At 35.9% G+C, this 27889-nt stretch overlaps 6 protein-coding genes across 7 annotated transcripts; 2 read left to right on the plus strand and 4 right to left on the minus strand.

Annotated features, from left to right (window-relative positions):
* Window positions 1–828: 828 nt before the first annotated feature.
* Window positions 829–8242, plus strand: LOC133698283 (uncharacterized). 2 transcript variants are annotated; one of them, XM_062121160.1, is made up of 11 exons: window positions 829–1005; window positions 1078–1196; window positions 3616–4224; window positions 4328–5728; window positions 5809–6133; window positions 6274–6529; window positions 6651–6867; window positions 6977–7338; window positions 7563–7712; window positions 7850–7938; window positions 8039–8242. In XM_062121160.1, exons 2-10 carry the CDS (start codon window positions 1092–1094, stop codon window positions 7914–7916), a joined length of 3492 nt encoding a protein of 1163 aa, XP_061977144.1. In that variant the 5' UTR covers window positions 829–1005; window positions 1078–1091; the 3' UTR covers window positions 7917–7938; window positions 8039–8242. The 2 variants fall into 2 exon arrangements, with proteins under 2 accessions (XP_061977144.1, XP_061977143.1); XM_062121159.1 differs by having other exon boundaries at window positions 829–1196.
* Window positions 7213–9706, minus strand: LOC133698285 (uncharacterized). The gene is made up of 3 exons (XM_062121162.1): window positions 9566–9706; window positions 8357–9490; window positions 7213–7636 (listed from the first exon to the last, which is right to left on the minus strand). The coding sequence occupies exons 1-3, from the start codon at window positions 9658–9660 to the stop codon at window positions 7588–7590; spliced, it is 1278 nt and encodes a 425-aa protein (XP_061977146.1). The 5' UTR covers window positions 9661–9706; the 3' UTR covers window positions 7213–7587.
* Window positions 9707–10507: 801 nt separating this feature from the next.
* LOC133700118 (probable F-box protein At5g04010) lies at window positions 10508–11363 on the plus strand. The gene is made up of 2 exons (XM_062123675.1): window positions 10508–10947; window positions 11078–11363. The coding sequence occupies exons 1-2, from the start codon at window positions 10508–10510 to the stop codon at window positions 11361–11363; spliced, it is 726 nt and encodes a 241-aa protein (XP_061979659.1).
* Window positions 11364–12193: 830 nt separating this feature from the next.
* LOC133700119 (putative disease resistance protein RGA4) lies at window positions 12194–15439 on the minus strand. Its single transcript, XM_062123676.1, has 9 exons — window positions 15218–15439; window positions 14645–15079; window positions 14316–14507; window positions 14053–14131; window positions 13404–13853; window positions 12973–13115; window positions 12818–12861; window positions 12582–12711; window positions 12194–12286 (listed from the first exon to the last, which is right to left on the minus strand). Exons 1-9 carry the CDS (start codon window positions 15437–15439, stop codon window positions 12194–12196), a joined length of 1788 nt encoding a protein of 595 aa, XP_061979660.1.
* Window positions 15440–16859: 1420 nt separating this feature from the next.
* Window positions 16860–21921, minus strand: LOC133699524 (uncharacterized). The gene is made up of 8 exons (XM_062122804.1): window positions 20763–21921; window positions 19365–19449; window positions 18516–18612; window positions 18269–18332; window positions 18129–18185; window positions 17698–17735; window positions 17505–17586; window positions 16860–17123 (listed from the first exon to the last, which is right to left on the minus strand). The coding sequence occupies exons 1-8, from the start codon at window positions 21876–21878 to the stop codon at window positions 17025–17027; spliced, it is 1638 nt and encodes a 545-aa protein (XP_061978788.1). The 5' UTR covers window positions 21879–21921; the 3' UTR covers window positions 16860–17024.
* A 1773-nt stretch (window positions 21922–23694) lies between these two features.
* LOC133698284 (LEAF RUST 10 DISEASE-RESISTANCE LOCUS RECEPTOR-LIKE PROTEIN KINASE-like 2.1) lies at window positions 23695–27210 on the minus strand. Its single transcript, XM_062121161.1, has 3 exons — window positions 26266–27210; window positions 25719–25751; window positions 23695–25243 (listed from the first exon to the last, which is right to left on the minus strand). Exons 1-3 carry the CDS (start codon window positions 27035–27037, stop codon window positions 24105–24107), a joined length of 1944 nt encoding a protein of 647 aa, XP_061977145.1. The 5' UTR covers window positions 27038–27210; the 3' UTR covers window positions 23695–24104.
* Between the last annotated feature and the right edge of the window lie 679 nt (window positions 27211–27889).

Raw genomic sequence — 27889 nt, forward strand, 5'->3', positions numbered from 1 at the left:
TTCTTCTTAATTCTTTTTTATTCGATTATTAGACGCTTTAGTATTACGTTGTTTTTAATTTAAATTTGGATTTTTATTTCAAACATTGAATTTTATTTAATATAATAAGTATTATGAAGTTTTGTTTTGTTTTTATTTAATGATGAGAAATTTTGAAGTTTTATATATATGTTTTATAAAATGTATGTTCGGAGATGTAGCGTATGTGACACATATACTGTTGGGCTGAAAAGAACAATGTGCAGAACAGATACCCTCAGTACTAATTCCTGGAAAGGAGAAGATGTTGTTGAAAGGGTAAAAAAAAGTTGTTTTTGCAGAAATTTATTGAGAAGGAGAATATGGAACAAGAGAAAGCAGAGAGGCGAGGCAGGTAGAGAGTCTAAAAGGGAGGACACGTCATTAACGATCAATAGTGGCTTTGTCACGAACAAGGGTGTTTTAGGAAAGACGTTTCTGCTAACTTTATCTAATTCGTATCCATGTTAGAGGGATGAAAGTGGTCGACGACGGCGACAAGTCGACGACAAGATGATCTGAACTCGAGGAAAGAGCAAGGGGCAGAAATGTAAAGCATCATCGTATTGCATGTACGAATGCATTTGAGTCCTTTCCTCTACTCAATAATCAACACTTGTGAATCGGTAATGTCACAGTAAAGGAGAATACGTAGGAATATGGAGTCTATCTGCTTTATAACCAGGAAAAGTCCTTCGGCCTCCTCGTATGAAAGCTTCCTCTTTTGATTCCTCTCTTTTTTCATATGCTTTCCCTAACTTTAATTGATGTTTAGTTTTGCTTTAAAACGCTTGAAAAAAAAGCAATGCTTGCTCTATATCTACAGGGGTAAAACAATGAACAAGAAAACAAAGAGACTGTAGTTTCCATAGGGACTAAGACTCTCGATACATTGCTCGCTTTAATTTACTTTTGATTGACTTGTAGTCAGTGTGTTCTTTCCGTCTCAGTCTTCAGGAACCTGCCTCATTTTTTCATTGTTTCTTTGTAAGTTCAAGAGCTGTTTATTTTGTTTCCTTACTATCGGCTTCGTCAACTGATTTTACAGACTCTTACTAGATAGAGGTGAAACGATGGAGAAAACTGAAGAAGAATTAGTTGCTGGTAGAAGCTTGGTAGATTTGGTGTTCTCTTGGTCTATCGGGGATGTACTCAACAAAGATCTTTACAGAAACCAGGTTTGCATGCATGCCATTGTGCTCATGTTTATGTGTATGATGCACTTCAGATTTTTAATTTTTATATGGTCTGTTTTTTTGGTTGTTTAGCGGGGAGGAAAGCCTGCTTAAGCTTTATTTTTCCTGATTAAATTTAGCAACTTGATTAAAGTGAGATCATTTAGAGACTTCTCCTTTTATGACCTTATGATTTTGCTGCAACAAGGATATCTAACTTGGGATCAATACGCTAAGCATCTTTTGGTTAGTAAGGCATAACATATTGTCTCTGACGTTCATTTATAGCAGTGATTATGTCTCGACCCGAATTCCGGATCCATGACCGGCAACACAGGAACGGTGTCGAAAGGACATCTTATCTATGCTAAACCTTAGAACAGACATTTCAAAAGAATAATTCATTAAAAAAAATACACAGCATTATATAATCTTCAGAAATATTATATTATTCAAAACTGATGAAACTAAAAAATAGTTCAAAACTCCTCATCAGTAATTAAAATAAAAACAATAAGTTATAATACTCATTAGATTGTCAAAATCCAAACTTAATTAAAATAAGGTAATAGTGGAGTGTCTAAGATATCGAATCAAAATTAAAAAGAAAGCCTCGCAAAATAAGTAAGGCATGTCGACTAAAACTGAAGAAGTAGGAACACTCAACAAAGTTCACCTGCTTATAGAAACTAAGAACCTGAAATAATATTAAGAATGAGGGGCGAGTTCAACCAACTCAATGAGAGAATAACATTTAATATATATTTTAGATATTAATAATTTGCAAGTCGATTTATCTTGATATACATATACATATTATCATAAAGTTGTGGAATACATGTCAGAGATTAGATAACACCCGAAGGTGACCAGATGACACCCAAAGGTGACCACTGTGGGATGATTAGTCGTCATAGGCTGACGCATCTCTCACCAGTTAGGTATACAAAATATTATGTGCACATAGGCTAACTACTTTATGTTATCATAGAGTTACTGACAAGTCCTATATCAAGGTATAATAGATATTCACAAAACCATCAAAGAAACGTATATCATATCAATAGAATTTAGTTCGATAGATTGTGAGTGCAAATTCAAGAATAAATGAGTACTTAGAAAAAAAACAATATATATATATTGAAGAAATTAACTGGTTGTGCTCATCGTATAATCAACATACATATTTATATATATTATATGCATATTAAAGATTATCCCACTCACCCGGAAAATATAGAACTAAAAAAAATATCAGATGAAAGACATGAAAAACATATTGAGAATCGTTAGGAGAACCTACAATAAATATACGAAATATACTAAAAAACAACTCAAAGCAACACAAATAAAAGATTCCAATGCATAAAAGAAAACCAGGTTTAGTTTTCTAGATTTAGAGACTAAAACGAAAATTATCCAAAACAAGGACCAAAACATAATTTTACCAAAACTGGACCAAATTATAAATACATAACCATACTGAAATTTCACTCATAAACCATCCTCAATTCTGTCTAGAACGAACCAGGGATCGAATTGTAATTTTTATAAAGTTGAGGGACTAAAATGTAAATTCCTAAAATTGAGGAACCAAACTGAAAATATTCCAAATCAATTATCAAACTGAGATTCATCATCATTAATCTCATAATAACACTGTCCAGAATCTCAAAATACATTTAGGGGTCAAATTGTAAATTTTCCAAAGTTTAGAGACTAAACTGAAATTTTCATAAATCAATGACCAAAATAAAATTTGGTCATCTCCAACCTCAAGACCATTCTGTCCATATTTTCCAGCAAGGTTAAAATAAATTTCTTAACTCATAAAAATTAATTTAAACAAATCAACTCACAAGCCCTTATTTTTAACAACATACTAATTAATCACATACCTAACATTAAACCCTTAATAATCATAAATCAATCTTAACAACATAAACTTCTAATCCTTCTAAACCCTAATCTCTCTCTCTCTCTCTCTTTTAATCCTTCCATAAACAAATCATAATTAAAAGTAACATGAAAGAGAATTACTTACTTGCTACTTTCATTTTTCTTAAATCCAAAACTCAAGATTAAAAACTGAAATTTTTAGTATGATGAGGAGAGCTAGGGTCACAGTGACCACAAGATTTAGAAGAGAGAACGTAATTCTCTTGCAACTTTTACTTATATATCTAGGTTAACTTAGGTTGAGTTTCAGCATACTTAGGCTTGGATTTAGACCAAAAGTTTGGATATTACATTTACTTCTTGTATCTTTTATAATTTTGAGAAATGACTTGAGAATAGTTGACAATTATGTACAATTGCAAGAATGCTCGATTATTTCTTGTTCCTGTGAATATGCTCTTTTTTTTCCCTCTCCCTTTTCTTGCATTTGATGTCTATGGCACTAATTATTGTTCATCAACAGGTGAAGAAGATACCAGAGACGTTCATGTCAACAACACATTACATGAAGTCATTCATTCCCGCACTAATCGAGGAAACTCGTGCTGACTTATGCTCAAACATGACAATGGTCTCCCAAGCACCTAAAAGAGAAATCTTTTCACTGGGAATAGCTAAAGAGAATAAGCCTCCGAAAGACCTGTTTTATAAGATCTGGTTTGAAAAACTGAGAAACAATGTGAACGGGGAAGGAATATATGAGCCTGGGGTTGGAGATCTCCTAGCTTTGACAGATGTAAGACCTAAAGACATTGATGATTTGAACAGGCCTGGGTTTAACTATCTTCTTGCATATGTTCATGGACTATCTTTAGCGAAAGATGATAACGATAAATATGACATTTTGTCAATTCTCACATCCAAACCCATTCAATTTGAATTACAAGAGAGGGAAAATAAAAAGGAGACTGTCATTGCTGGAAAAGGATGGCGAAAGAACATAACAGCTAATGTCTTTGTTGTTTACCTAGTGAACATGATGACAAATATTCGTATATGGAGATCATTGAACTCAGATCTGGAAGGAGGGAACATGAAAATTATCCAGAATGTGCTTCATACTAGCTCAGCTGTAAGAAGAGTGGTTCATTTAATTTTTCCAGATATGTGGAAATTTTAGCTATATTCTAACCATTCACTTGCCAAGCTGACGGATGTTGTGTCTGCTCCTGCAGGATGGCCAACATTGCTCTCACTGCTTATCTGAAGTGAATAGAAATGCTACACTTTCTGGTATGGAAGAAACCATAATCAGCTCTTCCAATTTAAATTTCTCACAGCAAGATGCAATTGTAAGCTGCATTGGTCTGAGTGAATGCCGACATCAAAATACTGTGAAACTAATTTGGGGCCCTCCGGGGACGGGAAAAACAAAGATGGTTGGTTTATTATTGTTCTCTCTACTTAAGTTGAAGTGCAGAACCCTTACATGTGCTCCAACCAATATTGCTGTGTTGGAAGTAACATCAAGACTCCTAAGGCAAGTTAGGCAAGTTACAGACTCTCTTGAATATAAAACTTATGGACTTGGAGATATAGTTCTCTTTGGGAACGGAAAGCGAATGAAGATCTCCGAGAAAGATGATCTTGAAGATATATTTCTTGACCATCGTGTCGAAGTACTTGAATATTGCTTTAACCCGTCGACTGGGTGGAAGCACACTGTGGACTCATTGATAAATTTGCTTGCAGATCCTGAGCATCAGTACCGCCGGTACTTGGAAAATAAGGAGAAAAAAAATGGGGAGGGAGAGAGAGAGGATCAGTATGATGAAATGCTTGAAATTGAAGAGATAAACAACAACAAAGAGAAAGATGAAGTGGTCAATGATCAAAACAGAAAGGGCAGGAACAGCAGGGAAATCTTGAAAAAAGTTCTTCTTCAGACCTTGAAAGATAACAAGAAAAAGGAAAAACAAAAACAAAAGGTTTTTTCTCATCAAGAGAATCCTACTAAGTGTGAGGAAAAGGAATATAAAGATGGAAAGGTAAATAAGGAAGCTATTCTCTCTTTCGAGGAATTCTTAAAGGATAGTTTCAAATTCCTTAGTGCGAAGTTGGGTTTTTTAGTTTCAGGTTTATTTACGCACTTGCCAACATCTATCATTTCATTAGAAGTGGTGAAGAGCATGACCAGAGCTGTTGATTCACTCAGCTGCCTCAAACCCTTGTTGTATAGTGTTAGTGTTGGAGATGAAGGTTTAAAACAAGTCCTCAACGATTTTGAAATTGTAGGAAGCAGCGCTGGTCAATTTTCCCGGTTGTCCTTTATGAGAAACCATTGTATTCAGACACTGAATTCACTTCCTCGAGAATTTGAAGTTCCCAATATTTTTGAAGTTGAAAGTAAAGCAGCCAGAAACTTTTGCTTGGGAAATGCGTGTCTGGTTTTCTGTACGGCTTCAAGCTCTGCCAAGTTGCACACAGAAGGAGTGACACCGATAAAATTGTTGGTTATTGATGAAGCTGCCCAGCTTAAAGAATGTGAATCGACTATTCCATTGCAACTTTCTGGTCTTCGCCATGCCATTCTTATAGGTGACGAGCGCCAACTTCCTGCCATGGTTCAAAGCAAGGTGATAAATTTTATCTTTCTCGCGACCCATTTACTAGGTTATTCATAAGTTCTAATGTTTCTGTCACACACCTTCATCAGATTTCCGAGGAAGCTGAATTCGGGAGGAGTTTGTTTGAGAGATTGGTAATACTGGAACACGAGAAACACCTTCTGAATACGCAGTATAGGATGCACCCATCTATAAGCTTATTCCCAAATAAAGAGTTCTATGATATGCTAATTCAGGATGCTTCAAATGTCAAAGAAAGAAACTATCAGAAACAATTCCTTCAAGGCAATATGTATGGCCCTTACTCATTTATTAATGTAGCAAATGGGAAAGAGCAATTCAATGACGGCCGCAGCAAGAAAAATTTGGTCGAGGTTGCTGTAGTTTCAGCAATTGTTGCAAGCCTTTTTGAAGGTATGCATTTGAGTCATATCAGAAGCTATTAGATTTTTTGTTATTTAATAAATGTTGTCTGTAATATATGATATTGCTATTGGTTTTACTTTTGATTTGCAAGTTTGAAAGCTAAAGCTTTTCTTTTCTTTCTTTTGCAGAATTTATAAGGGCAAGAAAGACGATGAGCATAGGAGTAATATCACCATACAAGGCTCAAGTGCATGCAATCCAACAAAAAATTGGAAATACTTACAGTGCATTTACTAAATTTGCTGTAAATGTCCGGTCTGTCGATGGATTTCAAGGCAGCGAGGAGGATGTTATCATTATCTCTACAGTCAGATGCAATGCAAGTGGATCAGTGGGTTTTCTTTCCAATCGCCAAAGGGCAAATGTTGCGCTGACCCGTGCACGGTATTTTTTTCCAAACACATTAAGTTAGACAATAGTTCGAGCAAGTACAGGCAGGTTCATGTGTAAGTACATGTGTATTGGTGATTTTGAATAAAATTTTGCGATGCTATGTCTAATTAAGGTACTGCCTCTGGATACTGGGAAATGGAGCAACTCTTGTCAACAGTGGCTCTATTTGGAAGAAATTGGTTACCGACGCGAAGGAACGAGGGTGTTTCTACAATGCTGATGAGGATAAAAGCTTGTCCAAGGCAATAATGGATGCCTTGTTAGAGTTGGACCAACTTGATGATTTGTTGAATGTCAATTTTCTACTGTTCAGAAATGCAAGATGGAAGGTATGTATGCTGATTTTTCTTGCTGCACAATTTTCTTAATTCTTACTCTTATGTCTGAAGCTGAATGCTACTCAGTGGACTTCTCACATCAACCTCTTTTCCATTGAAGTTTTGCTTCAGTGAAAACTTTCGGAAATCTATTATGAAAGTGGGAAATGAGGCTCGTCAGGAAGTGATTTCTTTGTTGGCAAAGCTTTCAAGTGGCTGGCGTCAATCTCCTGAAGAGAGAAACATCATTGTCCTACACGGAACTTCTTCTGAACTGTTAGAAAATTACAGAGTCAATGACCGGCTCAGTCTCATTTGGACAGTGGATATAATCAAGGAAAACAAAAACGACACTCAAATTCTTAAGGTTTGGGATGTTTTATCATTACGTGATTCACCGGAACTAGCAAGGAGCCTCGATGCTGTCATTGGAAATTATACAGAGAATAAGATGAACCGCTGCAGACACAAATGCACAGAAGGGTATGCATCTTTCTATTTTCCTTCTCCAGATATTATAGAGTGGGAGTTGTACAGCAGCAGTAGCTTGAGTTGGCTTCAGCATTAGGAAGCCAATGTTAAACATGCGTGTTCTTTTTCCTGTTTTGAGGAATAAGGGCAGGTCTCAAACCTGTGACCTCTCTCCTCCCTCCTTCTGTGCATTGAAATGGATGTTTATGGATACTTTGTCATTTATAAATTGGCAGGGATTTGGTTGTTCCAATGAGATGGTCAATAAGTTCCGGTGCTGGTCTCGAGAGTAGTAATCCTGAAACCGATCCTGCACAACTGCTGTCACAACCATTAGCTTCACTTGTTATCAGGGATGAATCAGAAGCACCAGCAACAACTAGTAGGTATGCAATACTAAAACTCTGAATAATTTGTTTCACAATAGAAAGGTCAAATTTTATGTTGTCTTAGCTTCGACCTACCACTCTATCAGTAGTATTCTTCGAATCACCAATTCTTGTATGATATTCATGAGTATCAGACAGCCCTGGAGGTCTAAGAAAGATGGATTTAGCAGTGGAACAAGGGGATCAAAACCTAGGTGGTGAAGGCCAAGTAATAATTAATGTGGTAAGAACATCTTTAGTAATCCTGTTAAAATATTTTTAGAATAATCTCTCCTGCTCTAATGTGTGAAAACAAAAATTAAGATGGCAATTTGACTCCTCAGGTTGCTCTACAAGCTCTTGAATGGAAGTTGCAGCTGTCTGACTGAAGAATGAAGTGCTCCCTACTTGTTGCATAGCTATATATTTGTTTAACTATGTCAACCTATGCTAAGTCTAATTATGTTGCAAAAGGGTTGTAAAAGTTAATGAAGATATTTTTCCTTTCTAGTTTCAGGCATTAATTCAATGTCAATGTTTTTATTTTAGATGAGCTAAAGAGGAGAAATATGAAGTGGGAATCAAAGATGAGATAACGGAGGATTTGCACATTTGAAAAGGAAAAAAACTAAATTACCATGAAAAAAATCAGAATAGCTTACATCGGCATCAAAAATAACTTTCCTTCTCCTTGCTTCATGGACAAACCTCCTTTCTCAACAGCTATTGTTTCTTTCTTCTCTTTACTTTTTGAATTTCCTGACAGTGTATTCATCTTTCTTGAAGCTGTCAACATTGCCTCTGCTATATCAAGAGTTGTGCCTGAATTTCTCTTCGGTTTACCTTCAACTGATACCAACCTTTTGGCTTTGTACCTCACTGAATGTCCAGAGACCGATTTCTGTATCGGTAAATTTTTCAGATTTGTCACAGAGGCAGTGCTTTTCCTATGTCCAGAATCAATGAGATTAGCATCCAATGTCTCTGTTTCTTCCATGGATGGACTAATGATATTGGCTTCCGCACCTGACCGCATGCTGGAAAACAGAGAGTTTTCCACGAGACATTTTTCAGATTGATTTAAAATATCAGAATCTCCCCGAGTCGGAGATCTAGAAAGAGACGGCCCTTGTGTAGTATTATTTTCAGTGCATCTTAGCATAACCTGAGGGCCTTGAGGCAAAGATGGCATTGAGAAATCACTTCCACTCTTCAGTCCATCCTTGTTTCCCTCATTTTCCCTTTTCTTTTTCTTTAAACTCGGGCTCACTTCTAAGGATACAGCCAGTACCCCACCTGAAGTTCTAACAGACCGTGTCTGGTCATAGTTTGATTTAGTGATATTGCCCGCATTATAATCCGTGAGTGCTGAGCATTCCCCCGATGCATCATTCTTGATGCTGATTCTTTCTAAACTACTTGACCTTTTAGCCATCAACTTTCCAAAGGACCTGGTTTTGCTTTTCTTGCTGCCTATCTTTTCCGAAGATAGTGCCACATCCACATGGTGACCAGAAGGTTTTGCTGGTACCACCACGCTATCTTTCACCCAACTTACATCATTTACACGACAACTTGATAGTGGTGAAAGATTCTTTGAGTCATCATTCTTCAAATTATTAACACCATCATCTACTGGCAATGATAAGAAAATAGGCCGGCATTCATTTTGAGACACCGGAGGCTCTGCCACGCTTTCACAGTTACTATTCAGAAACTTGGTTCCACATTCTTCCCAATCAGGAGGAAAGCCGAAACAGAAATGCCGAAAGACCTGTTGCAACATGAACTTTAACCTAACTTAAAGTACGATATGATGTCGAAAAACAAATAATATTAATAAACACGAAATAAAATAAGGAAAAAAAAACCTGAGAGGAAAACCCATTTTCAACAGTGAGTGTCCTGTTAATATAACCTTGGAGAAGAACATTGACGCCATCAGCTGTCTGAAGAGTGAAAACATCGTATCTTTCGGTAATTGCTGCTGAGTGAAACACACGAACAGGTTTTTTCCTGAAATTTTTAATAATTAAAAAATTATTATTATTTACAAAGAAATCAAAGATAAAATACGAGAGAAGTGAAGTGACCGTTGAGAAAGAAGAAAGAGAATTGGGGTTTCTTTTGATCACTATCACTAAAAACGCTGTCGTACAAAGGATAGTCAAGGCACCGTTTGTTTGTTTTTGCGGAAAAAAAATAGGTCGATTTTTGTTTTTAATTATTTTTTTATATTTTTTATCATTTTAATTTGATAATATTAAAAAATAAATTTTAAAAAATAAAAAATATATATTATTTTAATATATTTTAAAACAAAAAATAATTTAAAAAATAATTATTATTATAATATTAAACAGATTCTAAATAAATAACATGAGTACCATCAAGAGAAAAAAAAATATTATTCTTCAACTTGATTATTAAACCTAATCTAACTTAATTTAAATCAAATTTTAATTTTAATATATTTTAATAATAATTAAATTTAGGTAATCAAATAAGTTAATTCATTAGTGAATTAAAATTATTGGGTTAACGAGATTTTTCTTAAAAAAAACTTTTACCACCGGAATAGGATTAACCCTAACTAATCCGGATTAGGATATCCAAGATGGAACAGGAATCCCATCGGCTTACTGATCAATAGAATAGATTAGCAGCCTATATAATTAAGCACCTCCAGGGTTGAAATCCACTCCATTCTTTAGCCTTCCAAGAATTGATCGTTAGAATAATTAGGAGAAACCAAATTAAGCCATCTCTCCATGTCTCTCACGAAGCTCAAACGCTCTTCTAGTCAAGAAAATATGGATCATGTTTCTGTCAAAAGACTCAAACTCTTCAAGAATAAACTAGTATCCTATTCGCCATCGCCATCGCCATCTTGGGAGCTTCTTTTTCTGGTGGCTCAGTATCTAGACCCTAAATCCCTTGCTACTGCTTCTTGTGTGTCCAAATCATGGCTGGAGTCATTCTCCTCTGAGGATATTTGGCGGCCGATATGCTCTGCTCACTACCCTTCTGTCTACAACCTCAAACACGTAGACCCAGCTGTCTCTTGCCACCGCCTTTACGGTATTGCCTCCACGGCAGCCTCCAAGCTCCAGCTTCAAAGGCCAATAAAACCCCACCTGCCCCTAAATGACCTCCTCTTCGTCATCAATGCAAGGACCGGAGAGTCTTCCACTTTATTCACCCTATCGAAACCATGCGATGAACTCCAGGTAGATCCTAATGGGATATTCAAGTTCGCTGTCGCCTGTCGACGTAGATCTTGAGTCTTCACTGAAAAAAGAAGCGATACGGGAGATAAAAGTGACATGGAACGTTGTGTTGAGAGGTTGGAAAGCTGTATTTAATATGATGGAATCTTGTAGTGGAAAGGCCAGCCTTGTTCCGGAGGCAGAAGACTTGTTTTCCAAGGAGCTTCCATTGCCGGGGTGTTGCTCAAACATGGTCACCGCAAGCAGCCTTGTTGCTGAGTTAAAGTTGGGATTTTGCAGTGAGAATTGTACTGATGAGGAGGAGGGTATAGAGGATGACGGCAAGTTCAAGAGAGGAAAGTTGAGTTTGGCCATCATGAATACAAAACATTGGAGGTACCTAAGCATGGATGATGCTCTGAGACATTTGCAGCACTTTTTGCTGCCTTGCGATGCCTAAGTCGTTCTCATCTCTTTTCTGATCACTTCTGGGAAGCTTGCATGGTGGCTCCTCTGATCAAAGCTTCTTGCAGTTCTTTTTTTTATTCATTTTAGTTTTACAAGACTGGCATTGTGTAGCCTGTGATACAATGATTAATGTTTGTTTTCTTCATTAATAAATTTTACCAGCAGTGATTTGTACTGTTAATATCTTTGATGATTCTGTCTTCCTACCCATGAAATCCTTGTTACTCTCAAAATAATAATAATAAAAAAAATCTCTGACAGCACAGAATTCAGATATAATATAACTCAAAATGAGTCACTATAACTCCTGGATGTATAGCAAAAGCAACTCCAGCCATGCCAATAACTTCACCAGCAACAGGTGTGTGTATTATTACTACCTAAAAAATGGCAAAAATGTTTTACTGTAGTAAAATATATCTTGAGATTCGGTAAAATTATATTTGTGCTCTTTTGTAAAAAAAAAATTAAGCCTCTCTCAGTTAGGGGTGTTGATATCTTTAACTTTTTCTTTCAAGGTAAAAGTATTCTTTTAACTTTAAAGTCAAATTCTTGACTTTGCATTATAAGTTTTTTAACCGTTAAAATATATATCTGTCTCATAGTCAAAAAAATTATTGTGGTGCTGGAATAGGATATTTTGGAATTTTTAAATTTTAATATATAGTGCAGTTATATTTTTAACTTTAGAATAGCAAAATATAAGATTAGTATTTGGAGATATTTTCATACTTTTATATAGGTATTTTGTGTAATTATCAGAGTCATAGGGAATATTTTAACATTTTTAAATTTTTTAATGCTTAAAGCTATTAGAGCGTGCTAGACTCGTCCCAACGCGTGGATGGTATCTACATCATTCAGGAGGCGTGTGTAACGCCGCTCGGTGGACATAACTAGCCTTCCACCGTCTTCCTAGATGAGGAATAGCATCAATTAATGTCAATACATATGACTCAATTAATGTTTGAATAATCAAGAATTCTACTTTTGATTTTACTGGAAAGATATGAACTAAAGAATTTATGTTTAATTTTATTATTATTACTATTAATTGAAGGGTTAGAAATTCAATATAAACCCAAGAGGATAAAATTAGAAAAAAGGAAAAAAATCATTGTTATATATAACAATTCAATGAACAGTGAGGAAGGCAAATCATACTCCAATATGTGTATAACAATAAGCACAATAGCTGCAAGAAAGTAACCAGATAACCAGCCGCAAACAGGCAGCTAAGAAAATCAAGGCTCGAGGATCTAAACAAGACAGAAACATCCAGCTTCAAGCCAATGACCGCAAGGAGCTCACTGTTGTAGAAGATCTGAGCCGACAAGACACTGAGATTATACAAACAAAGAATTTAACACTAATGGCAAGTTCAAAAAAATCTTATTATCTTACTGGATGAATCAATTAACTATTAATGAGAAAGCAATATCATACCAGCTCGCTCTTCTTGCTCTGGTAAAGCTGGTTTTCCATTGAATCTACAGCTCCAAAACACAAGCATCGCATACTTATTAAACAACACATGGGGAGAAAAATGACACAACGTGTAGCGAAAGAAGAACCTATTAAGATGTTTTTTAAATGTTTACATAGTCAACATCAATATGAGGGACATGAGCAATCTTGGGCCAATCTTCTCCTGTTTCCCTTTGGCACCTTTCGCCCAGACTTGGACACATCCTGATCACAAGCTTTTGAAGTTCCTTCAGATTGCCGGTGCACTCTGGCAATTCTATGATGTTTGGACAGTCTTATATTGCAAATGTTTGTAAGGAGCCTGCAGATCCTTGAAGAAACTGTTTTGGTAATGCTCGCGTTGCTGGTAATGTTATAAAACATAGAGTCTGAAGGTTAAGTGGCTTAAATCCCTCCTCTTGCTCTTCGTCTATTGTCATCAGATCAAGCTTTTCACATACCATAATACTCAAATACTCAAGTGCAGTTAGGTATTTCATACTTTGTGGCAAAAAGATCAAGTTTTTACACCCTTCAATGCACAATTTCTGAAGACTTTTAAGACCTTGCATATCTTCACACAAATATTCAGGATTTTCACAGCTAGCAATCAATAAAATTTGAAGACTCTCCAAGCACCCAACTCCACCTTCTGGCAACCGCTTCTGCTTGGTGATTAGAAATAACAATCTAAGGCTGATCAAGCACCTCACATCTTTTGGCAGCTCTTCGAATCCATCACTTAGAATCAGAGCCTGTAAATTTTGTAACTTGAAAATAGATTTTGGGAATCTTTTCAGCTTTGTATTCTCAACCAAATTCAGATATCTCAACTCTTTCAGGGAGCCAATCTTATCCGGCAGAAATTCACAGACATCCATTAGTTCCAGCGACCGCAAATGCTTAAATCCTGACAAACATTTCTCGAAGTCTGTTCTGCAACTAGGTTCCTCTAGACTGGTTACAAAAACAAGCGTTCTCACACGCTCTATCTCATTTGGGAACTTAGGAAGAGCTTGGAAAAAAAAATTAAGAGTCAACAACTGATAAATGTCTGGTAGTTTTGAAAACTTGGTGGTTATTTGAGCGTAGGATTGAACATTCATTTTGAACCAATGATGATGCAAGATCATGCACTAAATCATGCATTTTAAAGCTAAGTACAAAAAGCAAATCGTTAACATCTTGGAAGAAACATTTTGAGATCAACTCACGCACATAGCGAATCCCAACATCTTCCAAGTTTTCACTTGGATGTGATGATTGATGAACCAGTCCTTGTGCCATCCAAAACTGCACCAATACGGATCCGTGAACTTATAATCTTTTGGAAAGATCGATAAATAAAGAAAGCATCTTTTTAAGTGATTTTAGAGTCGTTGATAGCTTATTTTTAAAGCAGGTAAAATACCATCTTCCTTCTCTTCCCAGGTCTCACTATCTCTTACCAATTTCCACTCCCTTTCATCAGTTATACCATAAAGTTGAGTTCCAAGTTGATTACTGCCAGAGGAATTTGCTTGCATTTTCCCACTATTTCTTTCCCAATTTCTACCAAATTTGGATGTTGCTCCTTCTGCCTTTCCTTAAATGCACACTTGTAAAACAAAGTCAGACAATCCTTTTGATCAAGAAGACTTGACTCTTGTGCACCAGCAGAACCCATAATCTGTGCAACACGTTTACTTCTGGTGGTTACTATGATCTTACTTCCAAGTGCACCTTTTGATAATATAGGCTTCAGCAAGAGACACTTCTGGGAGTCTTCGTTCCAAACATCATCTAAAATAAGCAAGTCTTTCCTACCATTTCTAGTTTTGCTTTTAGTTCAACCTCTTCCAAGTCGTTACATCTTTCCCCAGTTGCAGAGTTGATCATCTTTTGCATCACTTGTTTGAGAGCAAATCCATCTGAAACACATGCCTGCATCTTCAGCTCAAAAAAGGCATCCACACTTCCATCGTCATACACCGATTTGGCAAGAGCAGTCTTCCCCAAACCAGCCATTCCGACTATTGGAATGGCAAAGGGATGAGCTTCATCAACCTTGAAAGGTTCTCCTAAGAGGTTGATGATGCATTCCTTGTCCCTGTCTCTTCCAATAAGACCGAAAAAGCTCTCAAAGGATTGTTTCATCTCTGATATTTCCTCAGGCAAGACAGAACTATGATCACTTGTCTGCTCGGTGAGGCCAAGCAGAGACTTCAGAGATTCAATCTTGGCTAGCCTGTCGTTGAGGTCCTATATTTTATGACCCATTTTAAAACGCAATGCAAGCTTGTTAGAACTTGAAAAGAAGCGGCTTAGCTTTCTGCTACTGCTCCCTGTAGTTTTCACCACTTGCCTCCTCAAATCTTCACACTTAAATCAATCCAGTGCGTCCTCTTCATCATACATGAATTCTCGGAGCATCTGAAGCCAGAACCGAATCTTCTCATTCTGGGACTGTTTCTTCTCGGCATCCATCAAAACTGCATTGATGGCTAACAATTTCTCTTCAAGACTTGCAAGTTCAGCTTTAAGTCCCCATGCCAGATAAAGTTCTTTAATTGCAGAAGAGCCTAACTTCCCTAAAAGGGATTTCGCAGCAAATTCTTCCATCTTCTTTTTGAGTGGAGAGAAGCGATTGATAGGAAGAATGATGGAGAAGGGAGTGAAGTTATTTTCAAAGAGGCATAATACCTCTTCATCTCTAGCTAAAAGATTGCTTAAATTATTTAACTTTCATGTGAAGGCAACACAAATGCTTGTATTTTCTTTATTTTGCTGACATTTCCCTATGAATATTCTTTCCTTTGGTAGTAATTAGTTTATCTTACTTTGCGACGCGGAGAAAGGTACGAATTCGAGTAACAAGTCTAAACCTACGAACATTCTTTCCTTTGGTAGTAATTTAAGTTTTATTTAACATTCAGATCAAAATTTATAATTATTTTATGTCAGGCTGCTCATTTGAAAAACTTAAACCGTTTCTATTCTCAATCCAATCCATAAACCCCAGGCTAATTGTTCTGCAAACAAAACAAAAATGTTGAGAATCTATCCTATGGTACTTTTTATTTTGCTGACATTGCCCTATGAATATTCTTCCCTTCGGTTGTAATTAATTTATCGTACTTTTGACACAAAACAATTTCCCAAGAATCTAACCTCTGGTACTTTTCTTGAATTGTCAATTTTGATAGTGATGATATATTGTTAATTAATTTTAGGTTAAAAAAATACCAACAGGACACAGTTAACTAATATCATGTGATGCTCTTTTCTCACAGCCTAGACCTAGACTCCAGTCTCCTTTATTTTAACAACAACCATAACCCTAAAATCAACAAATATTGGAAGATCAAACCTTGAATTTGCAGAAGCAGCAGCAGCAAAAACCACAAATATTTAAGCATGATTTTGATGATCAATAATTTCTTCCAAATATTTATTGAATTCAAACAACTTTAATTGCACCCCAAGCCGATAAAATACCCATTTTGATTATCATTTTGAGATTTATTCATGGCTTTAGGCTTGTTTCATCATGTGTGCCAGAAAAATCTTTAGATGATTTACCTTTCTGTGATTTTACAGAGAAAGGAAGCGAGCGGATTCCTTGGCAGCGTATGCAAGTTGCCTCAGGCTGAAGTTGCAGTCATAAAGTAAAGCATCATTTCTTGAGATTTATTGCTTCCAGCTTTTTTACAATTTTGGATTTAGCATCAAGAAACTATTTTTATGACATTTGAAACTCTTGGATACAATAGTACAGATGCTTTAGGATTCCATTTATCCTTCAAAGAGAGTTCATTTTCCTAGTATGTTATTACCATATAAACGGGATCCATACCACTACCATACCATGGCAAATTACGTTCACGGGAGACTTGAAAAGAAAAGGGCAAAAAAAAGAGAGATTTCAGTTTTAAGTCAGAGAAAGGCATGGAAACCTCATAACCACATAGGAATGCGCCACCACAAGCATACAGAAGTTTACAGAGATGCATCTGAACAATAATAATGCACATAACCACACTTCTAAACTTTCCCATTTCATGGGGGCTCCATTTGATAAACGGCTTAGTCAAATTTTACAAGAGTATGCTTCAACCCTATCAAAACATCTTAAGCCTCTAAGAAAGTGTGAGGGCTGGACCATTTTACAACAGTAACCTTCAATCCTATCAACAAAACTAGGCCTCTATGAAAGTTCGAAGGCTGATATAAATTTCAGAACTCTTGCTTGCACTCGCTCCTTCTCTTCAGGTCCATCGAGGTCACCAATGTTATCATGATATTCCTATATATGATTCATAAAAGGAAGCATCACACAAAAGGTACTTGCTACGTTATGGCATTTGCTAGTTCAATGAAGTTTTTATGCAGTGCAATTTGATGGAAAATTACAATTTGTAATTTAAGGCTACCATTTCTACATATTTCATTCTTTCATATCCCATGTGATTATTTATGACTATTTTGGTATTCCATATATGGATTCTACACCCATACCCTTTTATAATGTGAAAATATGTTCTTAATAGTCTGAACTGTTAATTTCTTTTCAGACAGTGCTAAAAGTTCACTTCACAGATAAGAACTGACTATGTTTTATAAGAATGGACATCACCAATAACACAGGTCACTGGACAGAATCTAGATGCAGCTACAAAGCACGTACCAGAAGTATATCCTTAACATCGCTCTTAGTAAGCTTTTGCTGCTTCAATAATAGTTCAATCCTTGCTCTCATTCGAGGGTGCCTGAAGAAAAACCCACAAATCATCTTAAGAATTCAAAGTTAAGATAAGATATAACCTACAAATAAAGCTCCTCTAATGAGCTGATAAAATTATGGTTGATGGGAAACTTACTCGGAGCACCAAAGATGGCCCAGAATAATGGCTATCGACTGCAGGTTAAAACAAAAAACAGAGCTGAGATATTGAAAGCACGAAACTATTGAAAATCAGAGACAGAAACATGTTGAAACTCAGATAAATGGTTTTCTCAATCAGAAACTTTTCCAGATAACTTTTTTATCAGAAACTTTTCCAGATTACTTTAAATGACCAATATCTGTGCTTGATATAAACTTTCCATAGCAATGCTAATTAAAAAGACCTCAAACTAAAAATTACTTACTGATTGAATTACAGTAGCAAGATCTAAATTACAGCCATGAATCAATGATAACTTCCTACCACCAACTACATGATATATCCCACAACTTGTGCAAGTTCATCAACAAAGTAAACAATTTCATAGACAATTCTGACCAAAAGCCACTAGAATAGAAACTAACCTGAAGGGTGTACAGTCCAGATTCTAGTTTTCGATTATATCTTTCATCTCCATCCATCTGTATAACACACAACCCATTGTAAACAAAGTGGTTTCAATGTCAAATATGGACAAGACAACAAAAAAGCAAATGTGATGTACCTCCAGATCATCCAATTCAAGCTCATCCATTCGTTTAGTCTCTTCTTTTACTCTATCTGAATATCTGAGTAAAGATCATCATTAATCGGGTGTTAAAGTCTGAATATAGACATTAGAAACAGAATTTACAGCAACACCCCTGCCTCCTCTGCAGCAGAAAGAGGGTAGAAAGGAACAAGGGTGGAGGAATAGGGCAACTGTTCAAAATCCATGGGTAGAAATTCAAAAAAAACGAGTGGGTTATTACCTTATATAAAGTTCCATAAGGCGGTCTATCTTCTCACACTCATTTTCCACAAATTTACTTAGCAGTCTCTCCCTTCTTGAACCTCTCAAAATTCCACCTGGAAAAGAAAGAAACACCAGGAAAGATAGATTACATCTGTGGTTTTCTTGACGGGGGGTACCATAATATCCAGCAACTGAAAATTCTTTGTATAATTCATTTTTTTCATGTGAATTTAGTTGTGTACAATTTAACTCCAGTACGATCTTCAGATAATTCTTTTAATATTACAGCTATAAAATCCAGTATGATGAAAACAAGGTTTGCATAAATATATTACAAATAGAAGAGCACCATACATGACTCCAATTTGGGTCTACCAATCTCTACCACCATCATATAACTGGCCCACCACACCATGGGATAACAGATCTGATGGTAGACAGATATCTGAATATCCATTCGATTCACTGGTTTCAGCCCGGATATGCTTTTGCCAAGTGAAACTCAATACTCCAATAAGTGAACTTTTAGAACTCTTTTTGGACATTAATTTACTTTGCATCAGGTGACAATGCCACAACTCCTCCTTAGTGACCATGTATGAAAGCCAACAGATTAATAGATAGAATCATGTGTATTATAAGATTATAATGTTGTATTGAATCAATCAACTAAGAAAAAATGCCAAAATCTCAATTCCCAGTTCTTTTTTCTTTTAAGTTTGCTAACCAAACACCAGGAAGAGCAAAGGGGCATCATTTGCATCCACTCCAATTACTGTTATAGGTTACCAAATGGTCCTTGAAGCTTTAAGTATTGACTGCTAGCAACCATGAACAGAATGTTTAAAACGGTTTCACTACTTACCAAATAATGATGCAATTAGGGAAATAACACGCTCTTCTAACTCCTCTTGATATCGTTCTTTCTTATTCTTCTTGCTCATGGGAATCTGAAGAATTGAAGGTAACAAAAAAAAACATGTTAGTCCAATTACCTTCTACGGAGACAAATTAATGGCACAATCAAATCACAATTTCACTGCACCTCTGTTGCATTATGCAATGAAAGATGTGCTTATACTTTATGTCAACAAAAGATGAATGTTTATACGAAGAGAAGAAGAGCACAAATACATAAGGAGAACCAAGACATCTTCCACAAAGTAAAGGGATTAAAAAGAAAGAAAATCAGAAAACTTGTGCATTCTAGCCCATCTAATTGTGGCTAATGACAGTTCCAAGAAGCTGAAATCCACAAAGAGACCAAGACAGCCAAGTTTAGGGCATTTTTTGCCCCATTGAATATTGATTGACAGGTCTCCTTTAAAGTACTAGAAGCTGAGACAACTAGGCTAGTGATTGTCCTGAAAGGGATCATTAAAAGTTCTTGAACACAGTACCCTGTGCAGCTGCAGCATCTTATAATGTTTCACGCTCCAGAACCTCCCAAGAACACCTCCAATAAACTAGAGACCCCCCTTGATTAACCACAAATCTCAAACAACATTTTCTGCACATCTTAAAACAATAAAAAAATTGTGGGAAAATAATGTTACAGGTCTCCCAACTACTGTGACACATGACATAAACACCCACGCTCCATTCTTATCCCTACATGATTGATGAAAATGAAGGTGAAACTATAGAAACTGAGAATAACCAGTGACGGGAGGAAATCCTATGTTTGTCTATCACACTAATAGACAACGCCATGCAAGCACACATGTCTGGGGAGAAGGAAGCAGGGTATCTATGCAGGGATGATTTCTTGAAGAGATAAATAATCTCCATGTATGTTTTTATCAACTGCCAAGGTTTGATCTTTGAAGCTCAGAAAGCAACAGAAACTGAAACACAACAGAAAAACTTCAATCGTGAAAAATAATAAAACAGCAGACAAGTGCTTTCATATCTATAATCTACTTCAACACTAACACAACCAACCACACAAAAAAAAATAAAAAAATTTAACAAGACTCGAACAATAAAATGTTGCAGAATCCCAAATTTTAACTAGAGTTCCGAACTTTTTAATATCTTTTCATCAAACAAAAGGGACCTAAATTATCACACAAATTGTTCCAACTCTACGATATTTACACCACCTCAGTTACATTGTGTCATACAAATCTCATATCCTTCATTAACTAAATTCAATATCCATATTCAAGCATTAACATTAGCATAAAAAGTACAGCTAACCAATGAATGTAACGAAACCAATAGGAAACACAAGATCAGGGAAAAGAAGGAAATAACTTGCCTTACCCATGAAGGCAGCAAAAGCAGTTTTCAGCCCCAAAACATCAACAAACCTCTCACATGCCGGCGGATAATTAGTCATAGCAAAATCAAGCGCTCTAATCGCAGACCCATAAGCCAATTTCTTCTGTTTGATAATAATAATCATCAACTCCACTCCCTCTGCCTTCACAAACCTCTCCTTGTTCTCCAAAGGCATTAACAAACAACACAGACAATCAAACAAATTCTCCACCATTTCCTCCTCATCCCCACTCTTCGGGTCCTTACTCTTATACATCGCAACCGCCTGCAAAACCACATCAACACCGTTCATTTGCCCCAATTTCTTCTGATTCGCCTCACTATTCTGCAACAAAATCGACAAAATCTCCGCCGCATACTGCTTATTACTATCAAACTCCCTCACCTTCAACTTCCCCAACAACCACTTCAAAACCCTCGTTTTCTCACAAATCATCTCCGCCACCTTCGGCTCCACCTCAATCATGTTCTCCACCGTCGCCAACGTGTTATAAACCGCCGCCATTTCATCCTGATCATCGGAATCCGACAACCTCTGCAAATTCTGCACTAACAATTCCAACACATTGTTCTCGATAAGCGTGTTAACCAGGGCCTTCATCGACTCCTCTTCGTTCTCGTTGCTCATTTCTACTACATCCTCGTCGGTTAGGTCTTGTAATAACTGAATAACATCGATGGCAATATCGGTATTTTCATGTGATAATAGGGATAAAACGGAAGGAATGGTGTTTAGGTTTATTAAATCGGGGTAAAGTTCCGGTGCAGAGGAGAGTATTTTGAGTTTGTGGAGCTCGTTATGGAGGTCAATTTCGGAATCGGCGAATTTTTCCGGCTGGTCAGGGTATTTGAGGCGGGACTCGATGTTTTCTTTGTATTTGCGTTCGAAGGAGAGGATTAGTTTTTTTAGGGTTTTGGGATCTAGGGTTTCTATGGGTTGGGACTTTGACAAGGATTGGGATTTTTCTATTGCGTCGAGGAGAGAGAGGTCGATTTCTTCGGTAGTGATTTCGCCGTTGGAGTATGGTGGAGGAGGAGAGGTGGCGTCGCGTTTACGTTTAGGGTTGTGGCTGCGCGCGGTGGCGGTTTCCATGGTCGTTTAGCTTTTGCAGCTGGAGAGAAGAATGTACTGTGATGACTGTCTTCTCTATTTGTAGTGTGCTGGTAAAGTTTGATTTAGTCCCTATAATTTATATTATCTTATATTTAAACCTTAAGATAAACAATTCTCAATATTGAACTCGAATGAAAGCCGCGAAAGTTTCAATTTAATCCCTCTTTTGTTAACATAAAGGCTCATAGATATTTCTATTTTTATTTTTATCCTCCAAATTTTCTTGTTTCCCCCCCCTTTTTTTTTTCTTCCAAAATATCATAGAACTCTCACATATTCCACTAAAATTCTTGAAACAGAAAACATATTAAATAAAAAAAACAAAAACTAATAATATATTTAAATTAATTTGTTCATCAATTAAAAATAATACAACTCATCTCTCGGTTGATTTGCTTGCTTGGTGCCCGGTTCTCATTTCAGTTGTTATATATTATCGTGCTAAGGGTATGTTTGTTATTTTGTTGAAAACATTGTTTTAGAAAATTTAATTTTTTTTAGCGGCTGTCATTTTAGCTGTTATATATATTATTATACTAATGTGAAAAATATATTTTAAAAATAAAAAATATTTTAAAATACAATTACTGTTATAATATGTTATAACTATTTTCGCAACACTTGGATTTAGACTTCATCTTTCCATGTCAAAAAAATAAGGTAGAAAAAAACATGTTTCATCATTTATTAAGGAGCACAACAAAGGGTTTGTTGGATTCTATCTTTTTTTTTTTTAATGTTTTCAAATTGGTTTAAAAAATAAAAATAATTATTTTAATATATTTTTTTAATAAAAATTATTTTAAAAAAATAATCACTATCATAATCTTTAACATGTTCTAACTATGCTCATAATACTTAGATGCAGACTCCATCTTTAAATGTAAAAAAAAAAAAAAAAAAAAAAAAAAGAGACTTGTTTCATCCTTTGTTAAGGTTTTGTTTGGGAACGTGATTCAAACCGTACTTTATCAAAATTTTAAAAATAATTTTTTATATTTTTAGATTTTTTAAAATATTGATGTCAAAAATAATTTTTAATAAATAAAATAATATTATTTTTATACATTTCTAAATAAAAAAACACTTTGAATATAAACGATACTATATTTTCAACCACAGCTTAAAAATTTGGAAGGAGACCAAAAAAAAAAAGAAATAGTTCTTAAAAGTATAAACCAACAGTGTGTTATTTGATATTAAAATTAAGTTTGATATGAAAAAATTGTATCAAAATTATTAATAGGAAAACAAAAGGATTTATTTGTATTAATTAGTATCAGTTGGGAATAATCTTATGATACATGTGTGATCAAATTAGAGAACTGGAGTCCTGAGGTGGATGCAAGCGCTCTACCATTCATGGAGGAGATGCATAGAGAGGGTTACGTATTAAAAGTTTATTTATTTTTGTATTTTAAAAATATTTTTAAAAAAATTATTTTGTTATTTTAAATTATTTTTTTTATTTTTAGATAGTTTTAATATACTAATATCAAAAATAATTTTAAAAAACATAAAAAAATATATTATTTTAATATATTTTTATATAAAAATACTTTAAAAAACAATCGTTTTATTCTCTCAAACAATCCTAGAAATACGCTGGGTGCAATTTAAAAAACAAATAATCCATAAGTCAGGTGCAAGTCATAGGAGTTAAGGAATTGATTTTTTTATGTTTTTATTAATTTTGGTAATATAGTATATAAATTTTGATTTTTGATTTTTTCATGGGAAAGGAATCCTCGTGCTAGCTTGCATGTCAATCGAGATTAAGTTTCTTCGTAGATGATTTTAAGAACACGTCGACAATATTAATATGATGTATTAAGAAAAACTAAGTCTGCAAGAACAACATTTGTTTTTGTGTAATGAATACAAGTTGGGGGCAACTGTTGGTCTTGCTGATGCAAAAAATGTGCTGAAACTGATCACACTTCTTCTAGCCCTCCCATCTTGAGAGTAGAGTAAAGCTAGAAGATTTTGTGTGAAGTCTGTATTTAGAACTCAAATCGCCAACGTCCCAACACACTAATTGATCAAAGTTGGAACGGATTTTCTGCATCTTAATTGTGCAAACAGCAGAGAGTCTTCAAGAGCAATATGCTACATTGACTAGCTCAGGCCATGGAGTTTTCCAAGACATTTTTGGTACAATGCTTCATGGCCTGGTGCAAGGAAGACGCGATGCGTATTTAAAACTTAAAGGTCATGGATTATGATAGCGGTGCTCGAGGAATCTGAAATTGATCCATGAGGAGATCTTGGAGGGGAAGACAAGATCGGTCTCGGTGGGATTGGCAAGGACTCGAGGCTTCCTTGCAGCATTTCTACCACTCGAGACATGGGTGGCCGATTTGAGGGATCAGTTTGTATGCACCACAAGCTTACTAAAATCATTTTTCTTGCAATTTGCTCTTCCACTTTATTGCCCGTCCCTTGAAGTCCAAGTTCTTCACCTAGTTCAAGACGCTTGTATATCAAATATGGAAAATAGATCTCACTGGTATTACCAGCTCCGACGCAGAAGTTTTTTCTCCCTCCAATCATTTCTAATACTAGCATCCCGTAGCTATAAACATCAGATTTGTGAGAGACCCCTCCAAAATTTCGACAAAATACTTCGGGGGCAATGTATCCAATAGTTCCTCTTGGACCCATCATCGATACGATACTCTCTTTTCTAGGGCATATTTTAGCCAGGCCGAAATCAGAAATTTTAGGACAGAAGTTTTCATCTAGAAGAATATTATGAGGTTTGATGTCGAAATGTAAAATTCTTGTGTTGCAACCTCTGTGCAAGTATTCTAATCCTCGAGCAATGCCAACTGCAATTTGGTATAGTGTTTCCCACCCTAATTGGCGATCTACTTTTGAGAGATTTTCTTCTTCATATATGTGCTTGTCAAGAGACCCATTAGACATAAACTCATAGATTAGAGCTCGTTTGGAACCCTCAAAACAGAACCCTAGAAGAGTAACAATGTTGACGTGGGAAGTCTGGCTGATGCTTGAAACTTCGTTGACAAATTCTTCTCCATTACTCTTTGATTTCTTCAAGACTTTAACAGCAACAAGACGACCATCAGGTAAATTGCCTTTGAAAACACTTCCATAGCCTCCTTGGCCTAGTTTCTCTTTGAAGGTTTTGGTCATTTTCTTAAGTTCTGAATAACTGTATCTTTTTGGTGCCAAGGTTCCATAGTTCCTCAGAAAAACCTCTATACTTCGACTTCCTCTGGTTTTTCTCAAACAAGAAAGGAAGTTGACGGGTGAGAACTTTCTGATGATGACGCAGCAGATTGTAATTATTAGAACTCCAAAGCCGGCAGCTGAGGCAGCTGCAGTGAAGAAAGGAGATGAGGAAGGAAAATAATGCAGTCTAAGAATGAGTCATTTAAACTATTTTTGAAGAGGTTTCAACCTCTCACAGTGAAGGAAAGTTTGGTAAAGCATGTCTTGTATGCACATGTGCTGCTAAACACTTTGTACTATGCTTGTTTAACAGATTGGAGTAGGAGGAGAACAGTTTCAGTTGGGAGATATAGTGTCCGTCTTGGTCAGGTTTTTTGGTTGAAGAAAATAATGCGAGGGATGAAAACGATGATTGGCTTGTTCAAGTTCACTGAAAGAGAGAACTCTGCTTTTAATCAGAAAAGGGAAATGCATAGTGGCAACAGAATTATCATTATAGCTTGGCCTCCTGTTCCTACACCTTGATGATGGACAGGCATGGAGAAAAGCATACGACAGTCGAATTCAAGTGAAGATTGTGAAGGAACATAAAAGCATAAAAATGATATATTATTCTGTTACCTATTATAAGCTTTCGTCCCATATTGTCATTCCCTGCATCATAGTTGACAGGATATAATGTTATGTTCGAATAATAAGAGCTGAAGCAATGCAGAAGAAAAAACAGAGCTGCAAGTTAATTTCCTGATCTAAATTCATTGAAACAGAACCAGTTCTATTCCTGAAGAATCATTCAGAAAACGATACAAATCAAATTGTATAAATATTAAAAAATCGAGTTTCTATGCATGCATGAAAGTAGCTATCTCCCCATTTTTCATCAAAGACTCTTTGCCTAAACCACCCAGTACCTACTGCCAGTTTGTTAGTGGTGTGTGCCACTGTTCATCGAAGACTTTGCTAGCCTAGCAAGATGGACCTCTTCTAGACAGTGGAAGGAAGAGAGTTTTTTTTTTTTTTTGTCATGGTTGTGTGGACATAACGATCCCAGCGTAACACACAACTAGCAACTTTTTAGCCAAGGCAAACAAGTGGGCAATGGCTCTATGCCATAAAATAACATCAACAAAATTTCAAGACAGGAAAAAAAAAAATTAAAATGACTCACCGGAAGGACAAAACCGAGAATGAGGTCTATCAGGGCAGAAACATTTGAAATGGTATGTGGCGTTATCAAATCCACACTTGCCACCACTCTCTTCACAGATGCTACAATTACTTGCTATCCAATTCAACACAAACCCTCTTTCTAACAATAGCATCCTTTCACTCCCAACATTCTCTCCTCTATACACATCCACAGGTGCCACAGCTCCAGTTTCACACTTGTCCGATGCAGGACCCAACAGAGGATCATCATCAAGCATTGCTAGAGTTGAAACAGTTCCATTCTCCCCAAAACAATCAACCTTGTAATTCAGAAGTTCACTATCATTTGCTAGCAGTGTTGAGTTGCAATTGTAAAGCAAGAAGAGGCTTGCTCTGTTAGAAGGTAGACGGAACCCGTCATCAGCTAGAGACATGTTTTGTATTTGAGGAATACAGGAGGTGGTATTCCCAAAAACAGCTGCATTTGAGACACGAAGAGACTGGTTTTGGTAGTAGATTTCGTGGATGATATACTCATTATTGGACAGTTTAAGGACTGGCTTGCCTTTGTTATTGCAAGAGAGACTGAATCCAGGGTAGCCACAAGAGGGTTCTTGCTTGTTCTGGATGTAAAATGGGAAGTTTATGTTTTGGCCATCGCCACAGCTTTCGGGATTACAAGCTAGGAACTGGGGATCTGTACATGAGGCTTTCTTTGCCAGGAGGAACAAAGTGACAACAAAGAGATTTATTATTGGAGAAAAGGATGTTAAAAGGAAGTTGTGGTTCATTTAGGAATCTTGATTTTGTGGAGGAGATAGAGGAAGAGACACGGTGGTGAATAAATTATGGGGGAGGAAGGTGAAGAGGGAATCAGTATAAAGAAGGTTGTGAGAGAGTGAGTTTGAGTTGATTATTGGGGCTTCTCTGCCTGACAATATTTGTAACAGGAGGCGTGGCCGTGTCTGGCCTGAAATCTTTGACCGTTGAAATTTGAATGTAAGGCAATATAAGTAGGTAGTAGGTACTGCGCAAATGCTACTTTCATTGCCAAGAAAGCAGTGCAAGTTGACCAGCTGGCCTTTTTATCACTTGAAATGATAGTTACTTGGAAGTTGACCGTAGTGCTGTCACAAAGAACTTTTTCGCAAATCCAGTACTGTTTGGTGGGTCAATATGAAAGCAAAATGGGGGGAGTTGAATCGGTGTATATTAGCTTACTTGATTGCTGTAACCGTAAATTGGTTGGTTTTGATTTTTTTAAAAAAAAGTTCTAAAATAAATAGCAGTTGAATATTTTTTTATAAAAAAATAAATTAATTTAATAATATTTTAAATTAATTTAATTAAATTAGGTTAATCTGCTTAACACGTGTTTTAAATCATGCCCTAGTCAAGTTCAATAACCTTACTTTTTGCAATTATTTTTTATTTAATTAAATGATTATAAAAATATATATTTTAATAAAAAATAATAAATTAAATCATTGAGTAGTTTTTTTTCACTGCAATTGTTTTTTCTAATTCATGTTTTTTTTTTTACATTCAAAATTGTCCAAGTCTCAATATTTAAGTAAACTAATTGATATGATTTATACAAAAATAAAATAAAAAAATTTAAATTTTTGATAAAAAATCACTAA

The sequence above is a fragment of the Populus nigra genome, chromosome 7, assembly GCF_951802175.1.
Source record: "Populus nigra chromosome 7, ddPopNigr1.1, whole genome shotgun sequence".
Lineage (NCBI taxonomy): Eukaryota > Viridiplantae > Streptophyta > Magnoliopsida > Malpighiales > Salicaceae > Populus > Populus nigra.